The following is a 23,801-nucleotide window of genomic DNA, read 5'->3' on the forward strand; positions in this document are numbered from 1 at the left end:
CGGAGGGCAAGAAATAGCCCGGGCCTTGGCCCGTGCTGTTGCTGCTTTAACGCTTCGGCCTTTCCTTCCCGGGCCGGGAAAGGAGGCCTGGTGGGGGCGGCCGTTCCCTCTCGAGAGGCTGCAAGCGGCGGCTTGGAGCGAGCTGAAGAGGGAGGCGGGAAGGCCAGCCGCCGCTCGTCGTCTCTCTGCTTTGCCCGCCGGCCCGCCGGGTGGGCCGCCGCCATGAGACTGCTGCGGGCGCTGCTGAGAAACGTCTCCCCGGTGAACACCATCCCGCAGCAGGTGGATTTCTACTGCCGCTTCTCCCCGTCCCCGCTTTCCATGAAGCAGTTCCTCGATTTCGGTGAGTGGCGGCGGGTGGGGGGGGGTTCCCTTCTCTCTCCCGGCCCGGGTTGCTCCTCCTCCTCCTCCTCCTGGCTCCTTCCTCTGCAAGCCTCCCGCCCCCCTCCTCGGCCCACCATTTTCTCTCCCCGGAGGGAGACCCGCCACCCCTCTGCGGGGGAAAAGGCGCTTCCATCTGCCCGGGCCTCGAGGGCGCCGAGCCGAGCGAGGTCTCGCGCGGAGGCTGCAGCCGAAGCCGGCCCTTTGCGCTCCGGCCGCGGAGAAGTAGTGTGTGTGTGTGTCCCCCTCGCCCTGCCTTTCTCCACCGACTTCAGGGACACGGACAGAGATGGAAAAGGGGGTATAGGCGCGCCCCTTACCCCCGAAATGCAACTCAGAAGTTGGGCTGACAAAAGGCGTTGTGCAATGGAAGGTGTTGTCATGCAAAAAAATAAAAATAAAATCCTAGACTCGTGTCATATGCTCCTGCCCAAATACTTTTGGACCGTACCGTATTCCTGGTCATTGATTATGGTGGCCGGAGTTGAAGCGGGAGTCTGAAACATACGGAAGTTTTTGGCTATGCTAAGGTCACAGGCGAGTCCTTTTCAAGGGCGACTCCTGGGTTTAAAAGACCATCCCATTTCCCAGAGGATTGTTATTTACTAATACTAGCACGTCATAGCTCTGTCTGAAGAGTTGGATGTGCAAGGTTGTTCCTGTGTATAAAAATGTGCGTTGGGGAGACACATTTGTCCGCAAACACCCTTGATGATTATTTTTCTTTTTTTTTAAAAAAAAAATAATTGTTGCTTCAGCAAAATGATAGGCCTACCGTTATACCTATTACAGGTAGTCCTCGACTTACGACCACAAGTGAGCTCCAGTTTTCTGTTGCTAAGTGAAACATTTGTTAAGTCAGTTTTGTCCCCCCTTTATGACATTTCTTGCCATAGTTGTTGTTACATTGGTAACATGGTTATTAAGTAAACCTGGTTTCCCCATTGAATTTACTTGCCAGAAGGTTTCAAAAGTGGCTCCGGGACTCTGCAACTGTCATAAATATGAGTCAGTTGCCAAGCATCTGAATTTTGATCACATGACCATGGGGATGCTGTAATGGTCAGGTAAAAAAACAGTCATAACTCACTTTTCTCAGTGCCGTTGTAACTTCGAACAGTCACTGAGTGAACTGTTGTAAGTCGAGGATTATCTGTATTGCTTTCAGAAATTGTAATATTCTGCTGTATTAATATGCATACAGCAAACTGCCAGTACTATGTAGTCCTTCTAAGCTTACTTAGAATTACTGTTCCATTTCACAACCCGAAGGAAAATAGGATTGTGTTTGAATATTTTTTCCCCCCTGCAATCTCTCTCAAAACTGCAACTGCCTCTTGCTTCATTCAGTATGTTTGTTGAAGGTGACAGAACTGATAAGTTATAGTCTAGGAATGTAACTCTAATGCAGTGTTGCATGAGAAAAATTGGAGAACCCCTCAGAGCAGGAGTGTCAAACTCGCAACGTCACGTGATTTGTCGGGATGTATCACGACTTTTTTTCCATTGCCGGCAATGGGGTGAGTGTGGTTTTGGCATGACACATCCGGCCCGTGGGCCGGCAGTTTGACACCCCTGCCTTAGAGGGGGGGGGGAAAAAATCACACTGTAATTCTTTTGGTTCTACTGAATGTGAATTATGCAACATGACTAGAATTTCTCCTGAACTTTAGTAAAAATATCCAACTAGATATTGCCCTGATAACTATAAATACTGTTATTTGGCCTTAGATGTTTTAATACATAATGATATTGGTATTGTAATCAAAGCAATCAGATATCCACACCAATGTATCCTGCATATATTTTACATTGAGTAATAATAAAGCTTCAGGAAGTTTCAGTTTATATTATTACATTGAAAATTCTGTTGTTTGTATATTATGTCTCACTATCTCCTATTCCTAAATGTAGGAGTAGCTGATGAGTAGCATTATCTCCTGTATCTTCCTTTAAGGATATCATCTTTACATCTGAGATGGCTTTTGAAGGCAGATATCACTATTGCCTCATCACCTTTCAAGAAGATCCCCTCTTGAAATGATGAATGCAGAACATTTAAGAGGAATAATGAGACAATTCAGGGGGTGCCCTGAACCAGATTCTCTGGTTGGGAGGGCAGAAAGCAGGTCCTAGGGATGTGTTCACCAACACATCCCAGTTTGCAGTCAAAAAATGCTGCTTTGTTCCACCTAATGATAGGGCTGTTCCTGTCATTCATGCTCCATCAGAGAGATTATATTTTAAAATATTTTAACACAGTCCACAACACTTTTTCTTTTCTCTTTCAAGTAGCTCTAACCCTGAAATGGTATTCCTTTCGAATTAGCTGTAGACTTTGTCACAAAGCTATACTCAACTGAAGACTTCTGATCTGCTTTGATAATCTCTTTCCCCACATCTGTATCAAGCCATTGTTTTCTTCAGAAATGGCTGTGCTCTTCAACACAGGTAGTACTCAACGTACGACTACAATTGAGCCCAAATTTTCTGTTGCTAAGTGAGACAGTTGTTAAGTGAATTTTGCCCCATTTTACGACCTTTCTTGCCACAGTTGTTAAGTGAATCACTGCAGTTGTTAGGTTAGCAACAAGGTTGTTAAGTGAATCTGGCTTCCCCATTGACTTTGCTTGCCAGAAGGTCACAAAAGGTGATCCCATGACCCCGGGACACTGCAACCATCATAAATATGAGTCAGTTGCCAAGCATCTGAATGTTGACCACGTGACCAGGGGGATGCTGCTACTGTCGTGTGAAAAACGTCATAAGTCGCTTTTTTCAGTGCCATTATAACTTTGAACAGTCACTAAATGAGCTTTTGTAAGTTGAGGACTTCCTGTAATGGAGAAGAAGAAATTATTTTTTTAATATCTTTCACTGCTCCATAGTTTCTTCAAAAAAGAATAGTTTAAGATAAGTAAAAAGCCGCAATCAATAATATAAAATGTTATGCATCTTGAGCTTTAATATGAATGTTAAGAATCCAGCGTGGTCTTCGTGGGAGATCAAGCCACATTAGTCCAACTACTAGTACAATTTTGAACATCAGATTACGTACTACTTTCTGAATTTAATTAAACCTATTTTTACTGTAATGATAAAATATCGTCCAGGATTTCATAGAGAAGCTGTTATTATCTACCACCCTGAATGGAAATGCCTAATGAATTGTTTATAATCTATTCACTGTGGTTTCAAAATTGTTTCCTTATGACGTTTTCCCCATAGGATCTGACAATGCTTGTGAGAAAACCTCTTTTATGTTTCTGCGACAAGAGTTGCCTGTAAGATTGGCAAACATAATGAAAGAAATAAGTCTGCTTCCAGACAATCTTCTTAAAACACCTTCAGTTCAGCTTGTTCAGAGTTGGTAAGAACCCATTTCTTTTTTAAACAAAGCCTCATGAAGCCAAATTTGAACATTTTGCAAAGATATGTGAAGATGCAGAATATTAAAAGCTGAGTCTTATGGCTATAAGGTGCCTAATAGCATCCATGCACTGAGTAGACATCTGGCTTATATTTTCTCCCTCGCCACCTACATAGCTCTGTGCCAGAGGCAGGAGATACCAACACTGGTCATGAACACACAGCCGAGACTCCTAGCATATCATCTGTCAGCCATCATCATTTACTTGAAGCAATCCCAAGGACAAACATCTTGCCCACATATACAACTTCATCTTGTGGTTTCTGAGCCTGACTTCAATTAATATTAATATTTACAGACTGAGACCTAGGCATCAAAGCGTGATGCAAATGAAAAGTCCTCCTGGTTGAAGAGAGAACATACGGACCCTTGTCTCATTCTGCTTTTGTTTTTTCTCCTCAAGCATATTGTGCCAAATTGGCAGTAGCAATAATGTTACATAGTGATGTTTTATCCTTCCCAAAAAATTGTTCAACAAGTCAGATTTGGCCCATTTGAATTAATTACACCACCTGTTTGTTCTCTGCACCCAATTATCTTTTAGAGTGCTGCATGCATGTAAACAGTTAATTTAGTAAAGCTTATTTCCAAGTGAATGGACATGGCATTGCAACATTAGAAATTGATTTTGAATAATTCTTAGAAAAAGGGCCTCTGTTGTAGGATGGAAACAGATTTACGCGATGAGAAAGTAAGGGTTTGCAAAAGGAAGGGGAAAGCTGAAAAAATACTCTCCTTTCCTCTTGAAGGAGTTTCTTACATATTGGAGGCCCTTTTGTTGTGAGGAAAAAAAAATCTTCACTAGTGGGTGGCTAGACATAGAACAGTAAAGCTAGGAAGTGTTTTACTTTTGAAAATCCATGTGCTACTACCACTATTACTACTATCACTACTACCACAACTGCTTCTTGGTTGAGGTAAGATATAATGGGCATTCAGACACACTTGTAGAAATGGATAGAACTTATTATCTTACATATGAAGGCTATTAAAATTTTAAAAAAATATTTAAAAAATTAGAATGTGCTGAAATTTGGAAATATTACTTTGGCAAATTCATATTCTTGTCCTTATTAGGTGAGAGGAAATTATTTATTTCTCTTTATGACAAAGATCAAACATACCGAAATTGTGTTTTTTAGGTATGTGCAAAGTCTGCAGGAGATCCTTGATTTTAAAGACAAAAACGCTGATGATACAGAAGCTGTTTCTCGGTGAGACATTTTGGCTTTCTCAAGAACAGTGGATTATCTTACGTTTTTTACGCCAGTCTTGTAGCATGAGACATTCAGTGCCATGTATTATATTTGTTTTATTATATAGATCTCAAGAAACAGTATGGAGATATTAAGTAGGAAGAAAAATCTCTCTTAATTTATTTTTGTAAGTTATCAGGGTGGTCTAAAAATAATAAACTCATAATGTTTTTTATTCAATTGATTAGTAGTCTGTTAATTTTCTTTAAAGGTTATTAATAATGAAGTGATATTTTGAGTTCACCCATTGAAATTTGCTTAGAATTTGAGTAACTTAATTTTAATGGCTCTGTTTCAAATTTCAGTAGCTTCAGATGCCATTGTTCTATCCAAAACAGGCATTCATCCTTAAAAAATAATCTTAGTGAGATATAGGTGGTAATAAATAGTTACTTCTATTGTCATGTATCTCTAGCATGTAAGGGCATGCTAGCTGTGAAGAGATTAAATTACCATATATACTTGAGTATAAGCCGACTCGAGTATAAGCCGAGACCCCTAATTTTACCCCCAAAAAAACTGAAAAAAGTTATTGACTCGAGTATAAGCCGAGGCTGGGAAATGCAGCAGCTGGAGGCTGGATCCCCCGAAAGACGTCTCTGCTGAGATGAGAGAACGGGGTGGCAAGCCGCCGAGAGAATGGGGCGGTGGAGTGCTCCGCCGAGAGAATGGGGCGGCTTGCTGTTCTCTCGGTGCAGCACGGCAGAGGCTGGATCTCGCGAAAGAAGTCTCTGCCGAGAGAATGGGCGGCAAGCCTCCACCACCCCATTCTCTCAGCGGAGCGCTCCAACGCCTCATTCTCTCGCTCAGCGGAGACTTCTTTCGGGGGATGCAGCCTCTGCCGCCCCTTTCTCTCAGGTGCCTGGGCAGCTGAGAGAAGGGGGCGGCAGAGGCTGGATCCCCCGAAAGAAGTCTCCGCTGAGCGAGAGAATGAGGTGTTGGAGCACGCCTCATTCTCTCGCTCAGCGGAGACTTCTTTCGGGGGATGCAGCCTCTGCCGCCCCCTTCTCTCAGCTGCCTGGGCAGCTGAGAGAAGGGGGCGGCAGAGGCTGCATCCCCCGAAAGAAGTCTCCGCTGAGCGAGAGAATGAGGCGTTGGAGCACTCCAACGCCTCATTCTCTCGTCTCAGCGCCCATTTTCTCGGCGAAGACTTCTTTCGGGGCATGCAGCCTCTGCCGCCCCCTTCTCTCAGCTGCCCAGCTGAGAGAAGGGGGTGACAGAGGCTGCATCCCCCGAAAGAAGTCTTCGCCGAGAAAATGGGTGGCAAGCTTCCACCGCCCCATTCTCTCAGCGGAGGCTTGCAGAGGTGGCGGCGGAGCTGCGCGTGCAGCTCTCCAAACCGCCGCCGCCCGTTTGGAGAGCTGCTGCCTTCGTCCATGTTTGATGAAAGCAGCAGCTCTCCAAACTGGGGGGTGGAAGTTCTTTTTTTTTTTTGTTCACTGGAGTATAAGCCGAAGTGGATTTTTCAGCCCAAAAAGTGGGCTGAAAAATTCGGCTTATACTCAAGTATATACGGTATGCCTTTCTGAGGAAAAAGACCCTTAGGGTATATAATCTCTCAGAGATGAGATAGAATTATGAGAAGAGTTTATCTGTTAGAATTTGAACAGCTGCTGACTTGAAAAATTCTGATTGTATTTTGTGTTAAAAGAATTGTGAGATGGACTTTGGAGGAAGAAATGGTGGACTAAAGACGGCTGGGTGAAAAGTGGCGCCAACAACTTTAGCAAAGAATGTAGCTTGGCTCTTTGAACCTCTCTGGAAAAAGAAGATGAGAGATCACCCACAAGTACTCCCGACAGTTGATCCTTGTGAGGAGTGCTTTGAGCACTGTGGGATGAGGAAATAGCCATGTTTCTCAAACCAGAGTTAATGTCTTTAAAAAGACATTACGTTTGCATACTTCCTTAACTAATCCTATTTGAAAGTTGCTTATTAAGTACTTTGCACGTATTAGAAACCATTGGGTGAACAATAATAATAATAATAATAATAATAATAATAATAATAATAATAATAATAATAATAATAATAATAAACCTTTATTGTCAAAGTACAACATGTGTACATTGAGATTAGCTGAGCCTCCCCCCGTGCTCCCTCCCCCCAACACACAGTGACAACAAACCCTCCATCCTACCACACCATGTGAACCAACTACACCACACACCGGCCTCCCAAGTCAATTCTGCATAAGATTATGTCCCATTTAAAAGCCTAACAGCCCACGGATAAAAGCTAGTTTTCAGCCTGTTGGTACGACTGGCTATATTCCTATATCTCCTACCGGATGGTAGGAGAGTAAAGAGATACCGTCCAGGGTGTGAGTCATCCCTGAGAATTTTCCTCACTCTTCCAAGGCAACGAGCCCTGGCAATGTCATCCCTTCAGCCCTTTTTGAAATAATTTTTAACTCTTACTGGCTAAGAAGTTTAATTTCTTTAAGATTTAGAACTTAAAATAATTAAAATAAACAGCAAAAAGCTAATTAAGATTTTGAGTTTAGAAAATGATAAATGGATTAGGAGTTCAGATGAATTTGAAGTAAGTTTTGGAATTAATTATAAAGAATCCTTCCCACCAGAAAGTCAACTTGTATTGAATTTTCTCTACATAAAAGGGCCGGGGAGGATAAAAATTGGACTCTATTAGAGGACTAAAGTTTTTAATTAAGGGAGAATAATAATATATTTGATTAACAGCTATAATATTTGAAATAGTGAAAGATACTTTTGAAAAAACAAAATAAATAAGCAGTGATGTTTGCTTCTATGGATAGATTATATCGGAAAGATGTTTTGGAAGAAATGATAGAACAGGAAGTAGTTTTGTTTGACAAAATGAAATTGAAAGTGGACTTTTGCTTTCTGTTAGCTTTCTAATTCCTGCTGACAGATATCGGTGACCTCTGCAGCCCACGGCTATCATTTCCCCAGACCTAGGGAAGATATTCATAGGGACTACTGGGAGAAGAAATTGATTGTTGGGAACATCCTGTGAGCTGAACTCTATGCACTTAAGTATCTAAACCAAAGCAGGACATAACATAAATACAGATGATAGACTTCATCTAAAAATAATTGTGTCTATGCTATTAGAATACCTTGAGTTTAGAAGCCCAAAATCCATTTAAAAAGATTGCTTTCTTGTCCTGTTTTAAACACAACACATTTTTTGTTGACGAGTGGGATGCTTCCTTTAGTTTCTTGCTTTTGCGGTAGTTAAAATTTTAGTGACGGGTGTATTAGTATTTTAATACAAGTATACCATACTTGATTTCAGTTTTAAAGATACTGTGATAACAATCCGGAACCGTCACAATGATGTCATTCCTACCATGGCTCAAGGCGTGATTGAGTACAAGGATAACTATGGGGTTGACCCAGTAACGAGTCAGAATGTGCAGTATTTTTTAGACCGCTTCTTCATGAGTCGGATTTCAATCCGAATGTTGCTTAATCAGCACAGTAAGTACATTTATTTATTTATTGATTGATTGATTGAATGGAGTAGGGTAAAAAAACCTTTAGAAGTGAAGGATTTCAATTAAGACTTTGGTGAGCCAAAACTTGCAGTGGGCATAATAGTGATATTGAGACTGCAAAACCATTTCATGCATGCAAGCAGAGCTGGGGTTTTCTATTTTTGCATCTTAAGGCTTTGAGGGGAAGTTAAAACTATGGTTTTTCTGTGACTCAAAATGGCAGGAAGCAGTCATTAGTTCTTCCCGGTCAGAGAGGGGAGTCTGGGGGCAATAAAGTAGGCCACAGGATGCCAATCACTAATGTAAAACAAGGTGCAAATAGTTTCGTTTAAGAATAAAAAGGAATCTTCTATGCAGCGTAGTATCATCCTTGTTATGAAGTAGTAAATCCTTGTCCTTTGTTTTTGTTCAGTCATTATCATCTCCCTACCTATAAAATATGCTGTTCGTAGCCTCTTTACTGAAATCATTTGTGTTACTTTGTTTTTGTTGTTGGCAGCTTTGTTGTTTGGAGGAAACGTTGAAGTTAACCCAGCACATCCCAAACATATTGGAAGCATTGACCCTAAATGCAACGTTGCTGAAGTTATAAAAGGTACATGGTGAGGAAAATATATAGGAAAAGAAAACAGTCTTTCTGGGCTGTTGACTTTGTACAAGCTCATTCTGTCAGACATGGAAAATTTCTATTCTGCTGAGACCCGGTGTTTATCCTTGAGATGTCATTCTGTAGGTAAAAAAAATAAATAAATACAACTTGATTCAAATTTTGTAGTAATGACCTGATATTTGGGAGACTTTTATGTAGTGTTCCTATTGCCATTCATTTAACGTAATATATTATTTAATAAGGTACTTTTTATTCTAAATTGCATTTTGAAAATCAAGACAGGTATGCCATACCATTAAAAGCTAGCAAGCACAGTGAAAAAGACTTCTGAGCAAACATGCATAAGATCATGCAATTATTGGGCTATATATAAGGGTGGAGCCATTTAGGTTTCCTCAAATCGCTAGCCTTTCCAAAAGAAGGATCAGTCTAAAATGCCTGATAGAAGAAGGATGGTGTGCAGCGTGGGAATTCCCAACAATATGGAGATGGAAAATTCCCTCCTCTTACAATACAATTGATTTTGATCCTAGGTGCAAAATCAGAGATAGTGCATTCAATCCCTCCTCCATCATCTTGCCAAATCCCTGTAGCTACACGTCCTATATTTATAGAATTCAAGAGTACAGAGAGCCTCTCTCTGAGGGAGATGGGTGGTTCAAAAATGTGATGAACGAATGGATAGATAAATGTAAAAAAAAAAGCTTTTTGTATAATTTTGCTTGTTTGAATTTGTTGGACTGAAGGGGACCTGAGTAAGAAGTAACCATCGATGTCAGCGAAGTCCCATCTTTCGACTACTGGAAAGCTTTGCCGTCTGAGATTTGTACTGGACATCTTCCACCTGTTTTAAGATATTAATTTAGGCTATGCGGGATAGATAAATGCTCTTCTATTTGTGCAGAGAATTTAAACATAGACATAGTTCTTGTTAAACTGGTAATTGAAGTTAGCCAGAAGTATGCAAGAGAAATGTCACTTGCTATTCGTAGAATACAACAGTAAAAGTTTGAATGTGAATGACTGTTTCTTCTCAGAACTCTTGTTTTAAGAATTGCTGCCAGCTAATTGAATAAACTCTGTATGGGGTGAGGTCTCTCTCTCTTTCTGTGTTTGTGTGTCTTTGCGTGCATCTTTTAAGCAAAATTGTGTTGCTGTTTTCAGATGGTTATGAAAATGCAAAGAGCCTCTGTGACTTATATTACATGAGTTCTCCAGAACTTATTCTTGAAGAGAAGAATGGTAAGTATGGAAGGGGCAGGATTGGCTTATTCATGGGAATTGCCTGTTCTTAATCAATTCCTAGCAAGTTTTACCATATCCCTCTGCTTTGCCTTGGACGTACTTTAAATATTTCTGTAACAGATAGTTTTTTAATTGGTTAGAGAACTAGCCTGCTTATGCTGTAAAATACTCTACTTGGTGCTTTGACTCTGTCATGAGAAATGCTAGAATCTTTTGACAGAGAGATGGACAATATTTAGTATATGTTCAGAGTACATCCTAGAACAATAAATGTTTGCACATACTCATTTCACTGCAGAAATTGGTTTTAGGAAGCCAAGTGCAATTATCTGTGTCATGTTTTCAAATGTGCCTATAGGTTATGGCTGGAATTCAGTGTACACTAATATGCTGACTAAAAATGCATGGTAGGTACATTTATCTGGAATTTGGGAAACAGCCTTCAGTATCAATCAAGCTAAACCTAACTTAGAGTTTCTCTAATTATATGATATATTCTGTCATACGTTACCTCAAATGGTCCAATAATGCCAAGAAGTCTTTCATTTGCTTTTATTCTTTATTCTTTTGACATTTTAGCTAACTTTTATTCAAAATGCATTTTGAACGTCTATATCTTGATGTATATGTAGCACAGTTCTCCGTTCTCCATTACATTTGGACATCTTATACATCATATGGAGAACTTTTGGCTCATGAAAAAGCTGCTAGGTTGGCAGAAGCTGGGACGAGTAACAGGCGCTCATTCTGTTACGCGACACTCAGGATTCGACCCGCCAAACTGCTGACCTTCTGATCGACAAGCTCAGCGTCCTAACCCACTGAGCCACCGCGTCCAATAGTAGTGCCTATTAATTTTTTGCTGAGAATATTATTTGCTTACTAATATGGAGGTTGAGAGTTCAATCCTAGGCAGCGGCAGATGTTTCTCTATCATAGTGCAAAGAGAAAATACCTGTTGCAAACACCGTGTAGGTGTCAGAAAGGGCATCCAGCCAGTAAACTTTCAGCTCCATTCAGTCACCCTGACTCTACCCCAAATAAAGGTATTACAGATAGTTCATAGAAAGAAAAAGATCACTTGCTTTTGTATTGTTATTCCGGTCTTCATCAGTATTATTTTAAGTGTAATAACAATTTCTATTGTCTATTTGGGGTATTTGATTGTATTAGTCATTTTATACAGAAAGGTAGTTTAAAAATAATTGAAATGCATAAATGATGTATGACTGCAGTATTAATGTGAAGGATTAATGTATAACCTGATAAGTGCTGCTATTAGCTATCAACTCAGTGTTGACTCTGAGCAACCACTTGTATAGATCTTCTCTAGGACTATACAGTATGTTCCAATCCAGTCCTTCAGGTCTTCTAACAATGTGGTTTGTGTTTAAACCCATATTAATGAGACAAGAACTGTATGGAGTAGCTTCATATGCATAAGAGTCCTTTTGTAGCTTTCATGTCATTTAAACAATAACAAACCATTTTTGGAAAGGCATAGAACATAAAAGATTATCTAGCTTCTAGTAATTACTATTACAGTAATTAGTACTGAGTTGTCCAATGATGTTTAATCCTTATTCTGGGTTAGTTTTAACACTATACATTTTAGCATTCTATATGTGTGTGTGTGCGCACACGGGCACACACACAGGCACAAGTATCTCATAATCTGTTATATCTTGAAGAATTATCGAATACTGATGGCTAGACACAGTCACATTAAGAATGTACATTCTGCTTCAGTCACGGAGTCTAAAATCAATATAAGGAGAATGAGAAATTTTGCTCTGACCCGTGATACCTACACGAGTATGCTAAATTGACATTCTTTTTTAAAATGTACTTTAAATATCTGCTGTTGAGAACAGAAATTTTCTCAAACATAGGCTTCGAATAAATTTTCTTAACAATACTTAATACTATGTATGTATATATGTGTCCCTCACTTATGATCCAGTTTTGAAGCTCTGGCAGCTTCCCCACCCCCCCAGTCTTGTGATTCCATTTTGGGCTGTTGACCACATTTATGGCCATTTGCAGCATCCTGCAGTCCACATTACTGTGATTTTTGCCATTTTTTTCCTAAAAAAACCAGCATTTTAGTTCCAGTTTTTGGCAAAAAAAAACCTCCTATTGGGTAGAATGGATTTGTTTAATGACCGTGGCATTCGTTTAACAACCAGGGTGTTGGTTTAATACCACCACAAAAGTCATAAAAACAGGCATAGTTACGTGACCTGCTTAACCTCCATGATTTCCAACCATAATTCCAAACTCAATTACAGTCATAAGTAGAGGATTACAGGTATATGCGTGTACAGACATAGATTTAGTCTATTGACTAAGACTATAGACTAAATGTATAGACATTTATAGACTTATAGTAAAATGTATTGGGATCCCAATAAACATGAGAGTAATTCCACTTGCCCATTTTATCTCTTTTATCTCCCAAATGACAGACTTCCACTACTGCAAGAAAGGCTGCTCTTAAGAGAATTTCAAATTGAGTTTGCAGTGTTCTATGAGTGAGAGTAGCAATTGGGGGGAGGGGGAGGGGGGCTCCATAACTCTACAGGCTCATGTGAGCCCTTAGGCAGGACCAAAGTAACTGGATCTTAGTAATCTTTCAGCTATAGCAGGGGTGTCAAACTCAATTTCATTGAGGGCCACATCAGCACTGCAGTTGCCCTCGGGGCCGGGTGGGTATGGCCAGGGTGGGTGTGGCCTGCTGGGTGGGCGTGGCTAGAGTGTGTATGGCCTACTGGGTGAGCATGGCCAGCTCTACATCGTTCACATCAAGGCTGCCTAGGGGGGACAGATCTGAGGGTCTCTGGCAGAAGGAGGGTCTCTGGGCCAGGGCCAAGGCAGTGGGGGCCATTCCCTCACTGTTTTCAGGATGGCTTCGCGGGCCACATGAAACCACTTCGCGGGCCGGATCCGGCCCCCTTGCCTTGTGTTTGACATGTCTGAGCTATACAGTTGACCCATGAGGATAACAGTGACCGTGGGTGTACAACTGATCCTTTCCATTCATCTTGTTTTGCAGTAAAATCACCAGGGCAGCCTATGCAAGTGGTATACGTGCCATCACATCTCTACTACATGGTTTTTGAACTTTTCAAGGTTTGTATTGATCTCTTCTATGTACTCTTCCTGTTTCCCTTAGCCAGATTACCCAAACATAATAATATCTCCCTCTTGATCTGTTAAGAACTGTGTGTGTGTGGGGGTGGGGGGGTGGGGTGGGGTGTGTGTGTATGTGGGGGGTGGGGTTGGGGGTGGGGAGGTGGGAAGATTTTAAGGGCAGTGACTGTAAATTCTATTCAGCACATGATCTGTGCATTCATAGAAGATTTATTTAGGTGCTCTGCTGAACTTTCTGTCTTTCAGGAGCATTGCCAGTCTGCTGGCTGTTTCTGTAAATGTGACACACTTTACCTGCACTTTAGAGCCAGGTGTGTCTCTCCACACCCTTACAGCTCTCTACTGAGGGTGAGACAGCCTGTGTGCTTGGGAACTTTCAGAAAAGCAGATAAATGGATAATCCTACATCAGGGTAGGAAGGCCACATTATTACGAGAAGCCAGAATTCCTACATTGCCAAAACAGATGCTTCTCTCATATTTTGAAAATGAGTCGAATACATTTGTAGAAAATACTGTCTTTACTTAGTAAGCAAAAATGTGTATAAATTGACTGTAAATTATTTTTTTTTTTAAAAAAAATAGAATGCAATGAGGGCTACCATGGAATATCATGCAGATCGGGGAATTTATCCTCCAGTTCACGTCCAAGTCGCTTTAGGCACTGAAGATTTAACTGTGAAGGTAAAGTCTTTATTTATGGTCTTACATTTTCTGTTTGCAAATGACTAGCAAAGCAATTTGCAGGGATTGGAGCCACTACTTCCTTTTTTTTAATAGGACTTATTCTCTGACCTGATCAGATGACTATGAATAATTTTACTTCTAGTGTTTATTTTTAGCTGCCTACAGGTAGTCCTTGACTTATAACAGTTCATTTTGTGACCGTTTGAAGTTAACAATGGCACTTAAAAACTGACTTATGACCATTTTTCACATTTACAATTGTTGCAGCATCCTTGTGGTCATGTTGTCAAAGTTCAAGCGCTTAGCAACTGGCATGTATTTATACAGTTGCCTTGTCCCATCCCAGGATCGTGTGATCACCATTTGCAATCTTCCAAGCCGGCTTCCAACAAGCAAAGTCAGTGGGGAAGCCAGAGTCATTTGTTACTAAATTAACAACTGCAGTAATTCACTTAACAACAAGAAAGGTGGTAAAATCAGAGCAAAATTCACTTAACAACCATCTGGCCAAGGAACAGGAATTTTGGCCTCAATTGTGGTTGTAAGTTGAGGACTACCTGTATTAGTTTTCTATATGCTTTATATAGATGATTTATTGTTTGTGTTTTGTTATACTTGTTGTAAACTGCCCAGAATTGCAAGAATAGGTGACATTCAAATAATCAGAGAATGAAAGAGAAGGGGAGGGTGAGGAGGGAGGGATCCTAGATTTAGCATTGCCTCTACGTATTCAAATAGAAGCTATGAACGGAAAAGTCTTGCACCAGCTGCACCTTTTTTTGCAATAGGACTAACCTAGTCACAATCGTGGATGCTTTATTTGCATCATGCTCTAGTTAGCTTTTGTTGCATTTTCGAAAAAAAACTTTTTAAGCTTCAGTCCATTTATTTTACATCATTTTATTGAACACTAGAATAAAACATAATTTAATAACCTTTTTGTCTGTGCAGACTACGGTTGGAGTAAGCGAGAAGAGTCTGTTGGTCTCTTTACCTAGATCAGGGACCGGTTGTATGATTGCAATTTGTGTGTTGTTGTTTCTAGAATTTATTCTTGATAGTGACCCATTGTATGTAGATATAGAATCACACCAAACATGCATAAAGGAGCTCAATACTGTACAGTTAATTTTTCCCCCACAATTTAGATGTGTGACCGTGGTGGAGGTGTTCCTTTGAGAAAAATAGACCGACTGTTTAACTATATGTATTCAACCGCACCGCGTCCCCATGTTGAGACGTCACGAGCAACACCTCTGGTTTGTAGTCCATATAATATTTTACGTTCTCAGTTTTGAGATGAAAAACTCAAGTTCTTATTATTTTTCCTGTAGCTTTTTTTAAAACATATGATTAAAAAGCTTTAAACATAGCACGCTTAAAGCAAAATGAATAAAGAAATTCTCGGACATTCTACATATAGAAATAATTTTTTCCACAACCCGTTCTTAACGCCCGTAAATAGTTTGAAGGTGGTCCATGATTGCATTTCCTTTTGCTCAACTCAGAAAGGTTGGGAAAAAAGATAAAAGTATGGTCTTGCCCTAAATTGTTGCAGGTCCTAAGCAATAAAAAATCCCACCCATGCCAATCCCATCTTAAAGGGGGTGGGGGTGGGGAAAGTGAAACATTCTCAGTAGCTTAGCAGTTTGGATCCTGGCTGGTTTCCCTCTGAGAGAAGAGAGACTAAGAAGTGCTTGCCAGTCTTATCTCTGCTGATTTTTGTCTAGGCTATAGAGAGACCTGGGTAGCCATTAAGACTGATATTATCCTTGCAGCCCCTGAAGTTTAGGAGCTTGGAGGAGAGATGAGGTAAGAATTTTCTCCAGGGGTGTCAAACTCACCACGTCGCATGACCGTTGTGACATATCGCGACTCTTTTTGCATTGTCGGCAATGGGGTGGACGCGGCTTCGGTATGATGAAACCGGCCCGCAGGCCAGCAGTTTGACACCCCTGAGCTGAAGCATCTGCAGATGAACAAAACACTAGGTCAGCGGTAGTTTTAACGACTGGAAACAAATAAGTACAACTGCTAGTATTGTTGAAACCCCTGAGCCCTGGAGCTACTTTGAAACTGGTGCTGAATTCTAGAGTAAAAAACCTGTCCTGTGGGGGTTTAGAGGCAAAAAAGAAAAAAGAATTCCGGGAGAAAAACAGAGCTTTAATCATGAGCTCAGGAAAATTCCATTTTGGGGAACTTAAAACAGCACGTAACTTAGTTAGCTAATTTATTTGTCTGCTGCTTTCCAGTATAAATCCCAAAGTGACTTGACAATAATTTAAACTACAAATATTAAACAGTAGCTTTAAAACAGAGTAACATAGTATCGGTTTTAGAAATAAAAGAAAAAAGAACCAAAACAAAATGATATATTCAAAGCATTCATATAAAGACAGCTTGGTTATGGGTCTTTACAGGCACCTGCTAGATTTCAATATAGTTGCCCTATGAATTTCAGCATTTCAGAATGAAGGTGCCTGTGCATGAAGGTGGTCTGCCTTCAGGAGGACATTTTGGGAAATGCTTTGAGTCTGACTCAGTTGGCAGTTAGTGTAATTGCTTCAGTAGCAGAATAATGTATATAGTTGGTTAATCATTTAGCAATCTGGCCGTTGCATTCTGCACTAGCTGCAGCTTCTGAAAATGGAATAATCCACTGTAATCCCATTATATTTAATAAAGGAAGGACATATTCAATCTGTCATTTGAACCTGGTAAAGCAAACATCTAGTAATGGAAATCACTTGGGTCTCTAGGACCTGTTCATTCCAAGGAAGCCCAGCTCCATTCAGAGCAGGCAAATTCTCCAATTTCCAAATCCATCATTCAGCAACCCACAGTGCCTATGTTTTGTCAGGTTTCATGGGCATTCATCCAAATTTTAATTTAATTTCATTTAATTCTTTTTTCATCCTGGAATTCTCCTACAAGTCCAGGGTTTGCCTTTTTTGGATCAACTGAGCATTGATCCATTGGTTGTGACATAAATTGGCAGCTGGCTTGTCAACTCAGCCCTGTCGTTATTGGCTAAGAGAATGGCTATCATATCTAATGTGGGACTAGAACTCATAGTCTCCTGGTTTCTAACCTGCTGACTTAACTACTAGACCAGAGTGATTTTATTTCTCATTTACATACTGATTTGATACACAGCTTTTTGTGATTTACAAGTCCCCAAACTCCTAATAACTACACTTGTGGTTTCACAGAGTGTCCTCAAGGCACTATTGGCATAGTTGCTACAATATAGAGACATAGCCATCTGATGCTGTTCTTTTTTTTTTAATCTTAATCCCATTTATATCCCGCCCTTCTCCGAAGACTCAGGGCAATCTAAGCACAAATCAAATGTGCTTAGCAATAGCCTTCATTCTATGTATATGCCTGCTTATTAGGGCTTTCACACACACCCCCAAGCGGCATTATTACAAAGTCAGCTTATTGCCCCCAACAATCTGGGTCCTCATTTTACCTACCTCGGAAGGATGGAAGGCTGAGTCAACCTTGAGCCTGGTGGGATGCGATGTTGTCCTGCAAGTAAGATTAGAATTAATGGAACTCAGTGTCTCCAGTCCAAGAAATAATTCAAGACCAAACAAAAATCAATGATAATCAAAAGTACCCAAGTGATCAAACATGATCAACAAGTCAGAATCTGTCTTTTCTCCTGCAAGCACTTATCTAGACAATTAAGGCTGAATTTAATTCAAAACCAGGCCTGAGCCAACCTTGAAAAAGTTCAAGATAGTTGGCTGCCTTCCAACTTGTTTGACATTGTGGGTAAATGTAATTTCTCTTTCCTCAATCTATGTTCTAAATTTTGGTTTAACTGTTCAAAATCACACTAATTTTTAACTTATTCCTGACCAAGTTGGCTCATTTGGACTAATAAACCAGTTAACTAAGTGATCTAGTTGTGTAGGACATGTACGTGTTTGAAAATGGAGCTCAGGGATCACTTTTTTGATTATAAAACTATTTTATGATGGTTTGTTGTATGTCAAAAAAGGCACAATGTCATTTTCCTAAGTAGAGCTGGGCTCCAACATTAGCACTCTTCACTTTAATATTAGCACTTACATATCTTGAAATAGGTATGAAGTTTTTAAAGACTTACCAAGAGATCTACTGTGAGAGTCCCTATATGCTCTGAAGCGCCCCTCCCAAATTGGAAGCATTGCATGGCCCTAGTTACTATTCTTGCATCAGTATGGCCTTGGAAAACAGTATTTTGTTTCTGAGCAATGTAGTGTTGCTCTCAAGAGGAGTACAAAAAAGGCTTTGGAAATACTATTTTCACATTTTCTTGAGAAGAAGCACAGAAAAACTTCAATCTCATTAAGGCCCTGATCATTTAATAGAGCAAAAGTGAATTTAAAAAGTGGCTTGCTGTTTGGAGGGCGAAGGCAAAGGGCCGTCAAGTTCAAACTTTTTTAAAACTACTTTTTTCAGCACCTGTTACATGATGGGGGGAGATTATTTAACGTGTTCTGCTTCTAACAGCAGCTTGCTTTATAGTCGCTGGCTGATGAAACGTCTGAGTCACAGAGATAACGTTGTCTTCCTTTAACATTAATAGACATAAATAATTTTACAACCTTATCTGTGAGGGCTAGTAGTTAGCAGCAAAACAGAAACATGGATTGCATAAAGCTGCAATCCCTGCCTGGAAATAACCCCACTAAACTTTCCTGTAGGGCAGGGCTGTCAAACTGGCAGCTCACAGGCTGGATGTGTTATGCGCAGGCCACACCCACCCCGGCTTTGTAAAGGTTAAAAAAAAACAACAACACACGATACGTCACGTGCCACAATCAAGTTTGACAGCCATGCTGAAGGGGAAGCATTTCAGGAATTAGGAAGAAGAGAGAAGGAAAGGGCAAAATGCGAGTTGTGCAAAAAATTCCTTGGCATCAGTGGGAAAAAGAAACACAGAGAATGTTGGCTTGTACCTTCATGTTCTTCTTTGTGGTTAAAAATAATGTTTTAGTCTCTTCATCTGTCCTTTAAGCATTCGATCTGCTTCAGATGTTTCAAAATTTTTAGTTTTTGTTTTTTGCTTAGGCTGGATTTGGTTATGGCTTACCGATATCGCGCCTGTATGCTCAGTACTTCCAAGGAGATCTGAAGCTCTATTCTCTAGAGGGTTATGGCACAGATGCTGTTATCTTTATAAAGGTATGTCAGGGACCAGTTGTGGTGGCAGATTCCTTTCTGTTTAAAATATAAAACTTGTTCATAGCAAGGGATTAACTCAGTCCTCCTTTCTTTTGCTGCAGGCTTTATCAACTGAGTCTGTTGAAAAATTGCCCGTGTATAACAAATCGGCTTGGAAACATTACACGGCCAATCACGAAGCCGATGATTGGTGTGTCCCAAGTAGCGAGCCAAAGGACATGACAACATTCCGCAGCACATAGCAGCAGGAAGCCAGGTTTGCTGAGCCAAAGATGGGTCCTGCCACCTATGGTCAGCCTACTTAGTACCACTATTACATGTTTAATGGGGACGGATGCATCTCCATATCCAAGCTGGAGTATGAAAACCACATCATTGCCTAAAGTTTTCTGCAGTGTTCATTTCTAAGAAGTGAAGCTTTCCCATCTTAAATTACTTCAGCAAATGCACCTTAGGTTACTTGAGCAAAGTCTAGATGATAAAAGACCTGAACAGTGTCTTCAAATATTGTTCTGCTTCACCACCAGTCGTTCCAGTGAACAATTCATGGGATGTATGATTTTCTTTTAGACACCTCCTCTGGGATCAGTTGCACTAGTGTAGCTTTTTGCTCTCAAGGACTCCAAAAATGATTTTCAGTGTGAGAGAAAACAATGTGAGCTTATCTCGTTTGTTCATTTTTGTATTAAACATTATGTGGAATCCATTAAATTGTTGCCGTTAGTGTAAACAACTCTTTAGCTTTATGTTTATAGGTATGTATTTACAGCTAGACGTAGGACTGCTTGAGCCTCATTCATTTTGTTTTGAAAATGGAACCATTTCAATCTTTGTCACTGAAATAAATATTTCAAGCACTTGGCTTGTCCAGGTGTAGTGTTTTCCCAACTGGGGAAAGCAAAGCCAATCTTTTAAGAATGCAGGGCCACCCGAGACCTCAGAAAGGAATCCGACCCCTGAGTTACTACCAGGTTAAGTAGGCAAAATCTTAATTTCCTCTGAGATATTAATGGAATTTAAAAGTGTATAACTTGGGCTGAATTTTCCATTTATGTTCAGGGAACTTAGTGATGTTGATAAAACCCTTCCTAATAGAATGCCACTCATACACAAGTGCTGCCAAATACAGTTAGCCCCAGAGTTCGATCACAATATGTGAGGTAAGGGTTGACATATGATTGCAATGAATTAGTTTCTTTTCACATTTTTATTCTGATAGTCCCATAGAACCGTGAGATATGCTTGCGTTCTAAGAAAACAGAAATTGGAACATTATACCAGGTGATTTATGTTCCTTTAGGTATATTCTAATGATTCCAGTTGTGTTTTCCTATCTGCAAGGCAGGTTTGACAAATGACCTAGGTCAGGGGTAGGCAACCTCGGCTCTTTTATGACTCATGGACTTCAACTCCCATGGCTCAGGAATTCTGAGAGTTGAAGTCCATGAGTCATAAAAGAGCCGGGGATGCCTACCCCTGACTTAGGTTAAAAACAAATTTCATTCCACCGAAATCAGTTGAATACTGATATCACTGCTAATCTTTTACTATTGCAGTAACTTAGAGAGATGTCTACTCAAAAATAAAATCCCGTTGCATGAGTAAAGGACGTAGCGTGAAGCAGCAGACTTAAATACATTACATCAGAAGTCCCATTGAATATGATTGGACTTGGTAGGACACAGAGAAGAAGATTGACTTAACTCCCTCAGCCGATACTTGGGAAAACATCACACACATCTTGAGTGATGTGAAGCCCCACACCACCGCAGATTGGATTTAGGACCCATTTTCAAGTCAAAAGATTGCTAGAACATTTTTGTCTTGACAGACTGAAATGAAAGATTCAGGAGACCATATAAGGAGATGATATATAATGAATTTCAGACCAATCAGTACAGAATGGGTTGTGTGCAGAACGAAACAACATAACTTTGAAATTAAAACAAAACCAGCCCCTTTGCAAAAAATGCCTGTTACAGCTTTGGGTTTCTTTCATCAAGGAGGCTGTTGTTGAGGATTAGTTTGTAGTCATTGTACCACTCCACTTGGAGATAGGAGACAACTTTCTGTCTTCTATCAGGATTCGTGAAGGAATAATTAAAAAAAATATTGGTCAGAAGATGAAATACATCCTCCCAGCGAAATGAGCCCTGGATCGTAAAAACTATTGCAGATAGCTAATAAGGATAATTAAAACAAGAGTGCAAAGCAGTTACAGTCACTAGATAGATACATAAAATAAGCTTCTGCCTGCAAATAGAACCGTTTACTCAATACTAAAATTAGTTAATTTCCTTCTATTGTACTTTGTTGTGTTTCAGTATGATTTCAATTCTCAAGCTTTTTATTTTAGACATGCACCTTTTTATATCCCTCATTATTATTTTTTTCATACTCCCCATTTACTCAGGCAGACTGTCCCCAGATGATATGCAGTTATCCTCATCTGCAGTTATGATAGAACATTTCAAATAGATTTTGATGGAACAAAACTTCACATACTGGGAATCTTTTTTCCCACAGGGAACAATGGCAGTTCAAATTAGCTTCATTGTTTTGTCCTGGAAGCACCAAAGGTGGTGGCAGTCCATCCTGTGTGCTTCTTACCACAGAGTAAATAGCCATGTTTAAAATGTTTTGAAAAACTTCCAGTCAATAATGAAAACAATTGTTCAGCATAGCCATAGAACAGAGGCCAGTGAGGCAGCACCGTCAGTGAACTCGGGTCAGCGATTCATGGCAGAAAGGTAACAAAATGATAGAAACACCTCCATTACAAGGAATTTTTAAAATTCATCATGCTTACCTCTCTTCCTTCTGTCCAAAATAAATCTCATTTGTCTACTTGCCCATAAACCAACCTCCTTTGCACTGGTTCTTTCCTGCTGAAATAGCTCTGGACAATAGCAGAGATGGAGCCTGTGTCCCTTGCTTTATGAACTACTGCCTTCATTATAAGCTCCATGTTTGGGAGAATGAAAGAAAAGGTAGATCAAAGGTGTGGAAAACCGGCTTTTTTGTTCCATGTTTAGTAAACTTGAAAAAGCAATTTTGAACGCAAAGCATTTTAAATGTCTTGGCGCGAGTGTTACGAAACACATTACATTATGCTTTTTTATTTTTTATTTTTTAAAAAAATGGAAATTGGTGATCACTTCTAGGCTAACTGTTGAAATTTCTTGGGGAAAAAAGTTCTGAGAGTAGCCCTGTTAAAATTCCTTATGAAAAAGTTCAGGCTGTTTTGTGGAAAAAATAGTTTCTATTTTGAGTCCCCCCCCCCCCCCCCCGTAGGGCAATTGTTAAAAGAATAATGGAAAGTCTAGAGATAGCAACTAAGGAACATCCCTCTCAATTACAGTGCTTAAGGCCATAATCCTTAACACATTTTTACTTAGGAGAAAGCCTTAAAACATGACAGTGCCAACATATATATGGATTTTAGATGATCAAGGATAGCAGGCTAAAGCAAGCTACCTTTGTTTTGGGAAACTACATTTCTTCTTATCAAAAACTAAGCTAAATGTACTAAATCACAGGATTAGATTACCCTTTCAATAACCGGTAGATCAGTGCTGGAGTTTTCAAGTGAGCTACAGTACACCGTAAGCCTACATTATTTAATTAATCATTGTTGGAAGGAAATAATTTGTTACATGAATCATCAATCAGGAGCTTGATAGATGGATTTGGCCCTTGAAAAGTTAATTTTTCAAGCTTGGGTGTTCATTTGAACCTCAAGAAAATATGATCTTGGGTAAGGGAACAGAGAAAGACTGGATTAGTGTTATGTATCCCTGAATGAATTACAAATGTCAATTGTACTCAAATAAGCCTGTGGTCTGATAATCCAATAATGAAATTATCTGCCATGTGCCAGACTGAAAATGATACAAATAGGTTTAACAAACACCACTAGAGTTGCATATAGGCCTTAGGTTATATGTATATGTTGTCCTTATTGAAATAAGATAATATTGGTGTTTTGACAATTCAGATTACTGAAAGTTTATAGAAAATAATTGTTCATGTTACAAAATGGATTTATTTGCTATTTTGAAGTTTGATTTCTATTTAATACAGTATTTAAAATAATAAAAATACACCTTTTGGGGAATTTCTCACATTGATAGTACTTACCAACAAAAATCATTATCCTTATAGTTGAAAAGTAAAATGGAAAGCAATCACTTTTTGTTTTTAGAATATTAGTCTTGTAATATGAAGCATTGGATTTGTAAGAAAAATTACACTAATTTTTGTAAGAAATAATAAAAGTTTGACTTTTTTTTTTAAAAAAAGATCTACAGTGTATTTAATGAGTGACAGCTCCTGTTTCAGATGAATTTTCAATTCATTCTGGTCAGAAGAAATG

General features: G+C 39.7%; 1 protein-coding gene across 3 annotated transcripts; it reads left to right on the plus strand.

The window, feature by feature from the left end:
* PDK1 (pyruvate dehydrogenase kinase 1) lies at positions 1 to 23,727 on the plus strand. Of its 3 annotated transcripts, none has more exons than XM_081315095.1 (11): positions 1 to 343; positions 3,610 to 3,751; positions 4,954 to 5,025; positions 8,350 to 8,534; positions 9,051 to 9,146; positions 10,326 to 10,403; positions 13,462 to 13,538; positions 14,144 to 14,242; positions 15,394 to 15,504; positions 19,313 to 19,426; positions 19,528 to 23,727. In XM_081315095.1, exons 1-11 carry the CDS (start codon positions 223 to 225, stop codon positions 19,666 to 19,668), a joined length of 1,236 nt encoding a protein of 411 aa, XP_081171221.1. In that variant the 5' UTR covers positions 1 to 222; the 3' UTR covers positions 19,669 to 23,727. The 3 variants fall into 3 exon arrangements, with proteins under 3 accessions (XP_081171221.1, XP_081171223.1, XP_081171222.1); XM_081315096.1 differs by lacking the exon at positions 1 to 343 and adding an exon at positions 2,736 to 2,832; XM_081315097.1 differs by lacking the exon at positions 19,528 to 23,727 and having other exon boundaries at positions 19,295 to 19,388.
* Positions 23,728 to 23,801: the final 74 nt, after the last annotated feature.

This window comes from Vipera berus (genome assembly GCF_964194415.1).
Source record: "Vipera berus genome assembly, chromosome: 1".
Classification (NCBI taxonomy): domain Eukaryota; kingdom Metazoa; phylum Chordata; class Lepidosauria; order Squamata; family Viperidae; genus Vipera; species Vipera berus.

Bases quoted from the DNA above. Each gene is read 5' to 3' on its own strand.
- PDK1 (XM_081315095.1), top strand. From the start codon at position 223: ATGAGACTGCTGCGGGCGCTGCTGAGAAACGTCTCCCCGGTGAACACC. The intron at 9,147-10,325 runs GTACATGGTGAG...TGCTGTTTTCAG, and splicing joins CGTTGCTGAAGTTATAAAAG to ATGGTTATGAAAATGCAAAG. The intron at 10,404-13,461 runs GTAAGTATGGAA...CTTGTTTTGCAG, and splicing joins TATTCTTGAAGAGAAGAATG to TAAAATCACCAGGGCAGCCT.